General features: G+C 39.4%; 1 protein-coding gene across 1 annotated transcript; it reads left to right on the top strand.

The window, feature by feature from the left end:
* Nucleotides 1-1,793: 1,793 nt before the first annotated feature.
* LOC126617991 (AT-hook motif nuclear-localized protein 24-like) lies at nucleotides 1,794-3,822 on the top strand. Its single transcript, XM_050286064.1, has one exon. The coding sequence runs from the start codon at nucleotides 2,523-2,525 to the stop codon at nucleotides 3,453-3,455; it is 933 nt and encodes a 310-aa protein (XP_050142021.1). The 5' UTR covers nucleotides 1,794-2,522; the 3' UTR covers nucleotides 3,456-3,822.
* The last annotated feature ends 3,507 nt before the right edge of the window (nucleotides 3,823-7,329 follow it).

The raw sequence follows: 7,329 nt of genomic DNA, 5'->3' as shown, positions 1-7,329 counted from the left end.
TGTTTGGTTTTGCTTCTTTTATGTTTTAGTGGGATACTTGTATAGTTAATATTACCCTAACCCAAACGCAAGTACACACCCCGGCCAAGGGAAACCGTCTCAAGGTCTTACTCAAAAGATTGAAAACATAACCTAATAAAGGCACACTCACCAAAGTACAAATTAAGAATCATATCAAAAGGTTAGAAGTTCTCCTTAATCTTTTATGTGCATTGAGGTGAAAAATGATGTTATGTACATTATCTAAAAACAAATGAGATACCACAAATAATATTCCTTTCCTTTCCTTGTATTATAAGATACTAAGCTCGATTCTTCATGTCCCTCATCTACTGTGGCAAATGAAGTTCACTCATTAGACTATTATTATGATTCTTTTATACTTAACGCATAAATCAAATTTTATGTGATCGCTCTAATATTACACGATATATCAGTTTTATCACGTAACTAGTGTACTAAACGGAGATAATAAAAAAATCATGTAAAGTGTGAGAAAGACACAATCGATAAATGAAACAAGAACACATGAGGGTCTCTCTCATGTATTAGACATCCAAGAAAGCAAGATGAAGTTTTAAAGAAAGAGACCCGAAAGCAGCGGGGGAGTAGACACTTGTCATGTTACAAAAGCAAGTGGACAATGGACCCCAACGTTAAGGTTCAAACGTTATAGAAGATAAAGATAGAATTTACAGACCCATGGTGCATGTGGGTCATGGAAAATTGAAGCACGCCCTCTCTCTCTCTCTCTCTCTCTCTCTCTCTCTCTCTCTCTCTCGTGCTAAAGTAAACACACGAGAGCCCGATTTTAGTGTGCCAGCTGCATATGCTTGCCTCCTCTTCGAATTACACCAGCGCCATTGACAACATTAGTTGATTCGATGGTGTTCAATGTGATTAAATAAAACAAGAGAGACTTGGAGATAGAATGGTCCCATATATGGCAGCTGGTTCTCTACGTTTTTAATTTATTAACTTTTATTACAATGACTAAAGTGTGATTTAACATTTTTTTAATGTAAAACGTTTACCTAATTTTGTTTTAGAGGTTTTGGTCAATTTACTTTCTAAGTTTTAGCTTGAACTTCTATTTCAGCTAATTAGTCATCTAAGTTTTGGTCAATTTACCTTCTAAGTTTTAGCTTGAACTTCTATGCGACAAATGTTAAATAAAATTTTGTACAAATTATTCAAGTTCTTGCCACATGATCCCAATTTTCCCTCAGTCAAGAGTAAATACGATTTTTAACTTCAAGAAAAGTCTAAATATTGACTTTTGTATAACAACGAGTCATCTAAGAGAGATATAAAATAACGTCTTTACTCTCTTAACTGGCTTACATGATGTTCACGTGATAAATATGAACGAAATAATGAATTTGAAAATTTGACGCATGGTAAGAAGTTAATAGCTATATGTTATAAAGTTCAGAGATTAATTGGTCAAATAAAAGTTTATAGTACAAATTGACGGTGAATTACAAATTTAGGAATTAAAACAGAGGATTAGATCCACAGAAACATCTTCTAAATCATTAATCTTATAAATCACTATGTAAAACCATCATCACTACATAAAACCATCATTACAAAAAAGGAATATAACAAACATTGTCCTTCACTGATGTGGGACAACTCTGAACATTTACTACAATTAATTAACTAAACGACATTAATTTTCATTAATTTTTTACAAAGATAATCCTTGGATTATAATTCGTACAGGTTCAATTATAAACACAAAGTTGTGTAAGATAACCACGTAATGCTTTGTGAAGTGTACTCTTACAAATCTTTGAGAGCCAAGCTTTGTCCTTAATTCAATCCAATTTTTAGAGAGAGAGAGAGAGTTTTTTAGAGAGAGAAACAGGGGGTGTGGGGACCATTCCACCGCCCATAGGCACGCAGTAGTAGAGTCTTACTCTTACCGAAACCAAACCCATATCCATCCCCCTCTCTATTTCTCATCTGAATCTAACCCTAACCCAACACTCTACTCACGATCCTTCAAAGACCAAGACCACCCCCCCCATCCCATACCTATTTTCTCTCCTCCTCATCTCTTCCTCCTCGCTTCTCTTCTCTCTCAAATCCTCAACAAACAAAATTAAACCTAACCTTAATTTCGCTGTACCTTCAACAGCCAAGGCTGAAGAAGCAATATCATGCCTATTTCAGCTCCAGTTTTGTTGGTGGCACCACAAATCTGCTCAGCAACTCCCTCCTCCTTTCTGCTCAATCCTGGTTCACTAAACAAGGTAAACAACTAAAAGCAACCCTAAAAGAGACACACCCCAAGTCTTCCTTTTCCTTTTCTTTGCTAGCTCCTCATCCCACTTTATCTCTCTCCTTTTGAATTTGTCTACTGATCAACACAAACCTTTTAACTCTAGCTCTAGCTAGCTAGCTAGCACTCATTTCTATCCTCAATTTCTTGCTACTTTATTGGGTTCTTTGTTTTTTAGGGAAAGAATAAGGTTGTTTTGTTTTCTAAATACTGAAAATTTAAGCATAAAGATATGGACACCCATTCTCTTCCCCCTCCTTTCCATACAAGAGATTTCCACCTGCATCACCAGCAGCAGCATCCTCAGTTCCACCACCAGCAACAGAATTCTGAAGACGAGCAAACCGGAAGCAGCGGCCTTAACAAGGGACAGAAGAGAGAGCGGGATATCGACAACAATGACAGCGGTGGCAATGGAGGCGAATTAGGCAAAGAGCTCAATGTTACCATGTCCGGTGGTGACGGATCAGAAATGACGAGAAGGCCCCGAGGAAGACCTGCTGGATCCAAGAACAAGCCTAAGCCCCCCATCATCATCACCCGGGACAGCGCCAATGCGCTCCGCACCCACGTGATGGAGATTGCCGACGGGTGCGACATAGTGGAGAGTGTCGCCACCTTTGCTCGCAGGCGCCAGAGAGGCGTCTGCATTATGAGCGGGACCGGCACTGTCACGAATGTGACCCTCAGGCAGCCCGCCTCCCCAGGGTCTATAGTGACCTTGCACGGTCGATTTGAGATCTTGTCACTAGCAGGGTCCTTTCTGCCTCCTCCAGCCCCGCCTGCTGCAACTGGTTTAACTATATATCTGGCAGGAGGGCAAGGGCAAGTAGTAGGGGGAAGCGTTGTGGGGACGCTAATTGCATCTGGCCCGGTTGTTATCATGGCAGCTTCGTTTAGCAACGCGGCATATGAGCGGCTTCCACTGGAGGAAGACGAGGGTCAACTACCGATGCAAGGCGGAGGAGGTGGAAGTCTTGGGTCTCCGAGCGGAGTTGGTCATCAGAACCAGCAACAACAGCAGCAGCAGCAGCAGCAACAACTTATGGCTGAAGCAGCGAACTCAAATCCGCCTCTTTTTCATGGGTTGCCTCCCAATCTCCTGAATTCTATGCAATTGCCAGCCGAGGCAGCGTACTGGGCTACTGGCCGCCCGCCATTCTAACCACCGGACCATCCTATTGGATCATCATGAGAGCTAATTCACTTTGTCATCATCAACTACATGTTACCAGATGTGTCATCACCGACTATGTAGCTAGGTAGTAGCTATGTGGATAGAAGAATTTGGGTTTGTAGTCGATCAGCATTTCAGATTTTTAGTATGTTTTCCTTCTTTTTTTTGAGTTTTGTTTTAGCATTAATTAATATTCGATGAGTAGATCACGTACCATATGTTTTACATGTTTGATTGAATGATTGTATATTTCATGGATTATTCTTGGTGAGTTTTTTATTTGTGAAATGTACTACTGCCAGAGCTTGTTTAATATGAAGAGAAACAACATCCAAGAAGAACAATCTGTTTTCAAGCTGGCTTGTTAATTTGATTAATCTTTTCTACCATGACTAACAAAGGGCTGTTCAAACCAAACCCTTCCGCGTATCTTTTAGTACTTATTTTTGTATCAACAATTAAGTTCAAACATGTTCATGGATCCTCTTCTTTGTTAACCTATATTTTATGTGGTTTTGTGAGATCTGATCATAATTACTATACCTATATACTGATATATATATATAGAGCGAGAGAGAGAGAGAGAAATTATTTCTGATAGTTAATTTGTTTGCTTTCTTTTATTTGGGTAGAGAATTCGAACTTAAAATATTTTTTAACAAAGTAAAGAGAAAATATTACTAAACCTGTATTTACTTAGCAATTGAAGTACTATTGTTTAGGGTTTAAAACTCTGATATTTGAAAGGAATGGCTAAGTACATAAGAGAAGGAGAAGCAAGGAGGTATGGGTTCATTAGAGTTTCCATGTGTTTCTTCTTTCCTTTGTTTTAGAGAGAGAGAGAGAGAGATTTTATCAAAAATATTTAGGGATATGGAGACATGAAAATATTTTGGTACTGGTTTACACGTGCACTGCAAGCTCTTTTTCGAGGTAAACTCAACAACACCACTCTTCCATTAAACGCCCACAACTAGCTCTCTCTCTCTCTCTCTCTCTCTCTCTCTCTCGGGTTCAGAGAATAAGTATTGGGCAGGCAGCTGCAGCTAATGGCTACCTGTACTCGTCGAACTTGCTCTCTTACAACTTTGCTCTTGCTTTTCCCCAACCTTTAGAAGCTTACTAGACTTGTCCATTCTTTGTTGGAGTCGGCTGCTTCTTCTAGTTACTTTTAACTTCTAATTTTCTTTATCATACTGTTGTTACCTTGCAACATGTGTTGAGCCAACAACAGATTCTAATTAAAAAACACTAATGTAGTTTAATTAACATGTTATTTTATCTAACTGTAAACAAAACCTCAATTATTATACCTTCACCTACTCAAAACTCATGAATAATTATTGAGAATTTTCACACACCTCTTTACTCATTATGCACAACTTTGTTTATCTTGGGCATTAGATTGATAAATTAAAGGAGAATAGCGAATGTACATAAACAAGAGTTTATAGAAGGAGAAAATGGTGAGCATAAGTCATTTCTCTTATCATTAACCGTGTAACAGTACTGTTAAGTAAGAGAAATTACTAGCCTTGTACATTGTTGGAGTTCACTTAATTAGTTAATTTTTAAGTTACTCTATGCATGATTGATTACTTTTCAAGAGCCAACATGTTGAAAAGTAATCAATCATGCGTTCAACCACGTTAGGGTTTAGTAATCAATCATGCATAGAGTAACTTAAAAATCAATCATGCATAGAGTAACTTAAAAATTTCTTGTTAAACACTACTCTTATTTGAGTTCAACCACGTTAGGGTTTAGTAGATTGAAAAGCTTGTCATGAGCGATTATTAACTGATGATTTAGTGCAACGTCGGGAAGTGGCTTCAGATTCATATTGCGTTCTTTGTCACATTGCTGAGGAATCTTTTGACCATCTTATTCTGCATTGTTCTCTAATTGTTGCTTAATTTGTGAAAATGAATTTTCTTTCTTTTTGGCGAGCCTTATGCTCCTTGGCAATCCATTGAAGATGTTTTTTTATGGTTCTTTAGTCTCATCATTTTCCAAGTCTGTTCGAAAGCTTTGGTCCTTAGTTACTTGCAATTTATTTTGGTGGCTATGACAGGAACCAAAATGCAGCATCTTTTATTGTAATATACTTCAACCACTCAAATAAATCAAACCAAAGAGTGATAAGACATTGATTGTCCTTCCTCATAACTTTTGTTGGCATTAAAAAGGTTTTAGGTTGACAAGGATCTTTTTATAGGTAATATCTACGATCTTTACAATAATTAAGCTTAGAATCGATCATTTAAAGTATAAGTTCACAACAAGATTTCATAGTACATAAAAAATTAGGAATTTACCTCAAAATTGACGGTGGTGAGCCTGGTGGCTAACGATAACGTGGAAGGCGACGACCCGTGGGGGGAGATAATGCTTGGCTGTGCGGCGATGTCTTGCTGCTGTGCTGGCTGCTGCTTCCAATGGGCCAATGGCAGAGCTTCTGCCTTCTTTTTGTCTCGAGTTGTCTGGAGTGTGTATAATGGAGTAGGATTATCTCCCCTCCTAGTCTCACTCTCCTTCCCTCCTTTCCTATTTGAATGGTTACGGTTAAGTCACGTCAACATTTTGTGTTAATTTTTTAATAGCTAGAAGAAGACAAAAAGCAATTTGTGAGAGAAGTGGAAAGAAGGGGATGAGAATAGGAGGGGAGAGAATCCTACTCTATGTATAATGGGGGACGATCGAAGTGATCCCCTATTATGTTATATCTTTTTTTAACGAAACGACATTGTTTCAACTTTCACTTCGTTTTTTTCCTCATGTCCAAAACAACATCGTTTTGGCTTGGGTGTTCTAAAAAAAAAAAAAGCCAAGCGCAGTGGAAACATTCTATGTAGCTTCAGAGAAATCGGGGTGAATTCTCGCTCTTAAGATCAATTTCAGATGACCAAAGGTGCAGCCACACCTCCTTATGCCTTTGTAGCTTCTCTAGTGTTTTTTTTGAAGAACACCATGCCAAAACATGGTGAAAGATTTATTGCAACAACAGAAACTTACAACCAAGGCCCAAAACAGATATACAAAGCAAAACGGGGTTAACCAAACACACCAAAACAAGCCCAACCAAAAGTTGGATCCGAAGAAAACAGAAAACGAGAACACCGTTGCAACCCCCGCTGCAACCACCGCCGCGACCAACGCCCAAATCCCATCTCCCAACCGAGCCGTGTCTCAGCAAACCCAGCAACCAATTCCAATCTTTAGTCCAAACACAACCATAAATCAACAACAACCTGCAGCAAAGAGAAAGAAGCGCGTGGAAATCCACGAGCAACACTGCCAACCAAGGCAGACAGCAAAGAAAAGGTGGGGGTGTTTGGAACACCCTACCCAGTGCAAGCACCAGATCTGATCTCACCGACTCAACAAGGCGCAACACGCGGCGAAACTGGACCAAAGATCGGAAATTAGAGGAAGGAGGAGGAGAGATAGCAGTGGCAGGAGAAAAGGGAAAAGCGAACCAGAAAGCAGGGAAAAGAAGCATCGGAGGGGAGAAGAGAGGGAGACGAAAGCAAAAACAGAAGAGCTCCCACTGATCCCAGCTGCAACCAGGATCGGTGGCTACAAACGAGAAACGAACGAAAACCACTCACACGAAAGGGTGAGAATCGCCCTCAGACAGAGGGAAGGTCTCTGATGAGGGAGAGAAGTGTCTAGAACTTGCCACTGAAATCCCTTAGCTTCTCCAGTGTTACACGTATCATTCACCTTCTTTTTCTTAACAAAGAAAACTTATCATCCTTTTCTCCGTATACCTAACCTAAGTGCAACTACAACCTCATGAATTTTTACATATGAACAGGCACAATTGTCGTTCGGGAGTCATCAAATGACATATTTTTCT

This window comes from Malus sylvestris, chromosome 4 (assembly GCF_916048215.2).
Source record: "Malus sylvestris chromosome 4, drMalSylv7.2, whole genome shotgun sequence".
In the NCBI taxonomy this organism is placed as follows: domain Eukaryota; kingdom Viridiplantae; phylum Streptophyta; class Magnoliopsida; order Rosales; family Rosaceae; genus Malus; species Malus sylvestris.
Note: the sequence above shows the minus strand (reverse complement) of the source record. Positions and strands in the feature narration are given on the sequence as shown.

Coding starts and splice junctions, on each gene's coding strand:
- LOC126617991 (XM_050286064.1), top strand. CDS start 2,523: ATGGACACCCATTCTCTTCCCCCTCCTTTCCATACAAGAGATTTCCAC.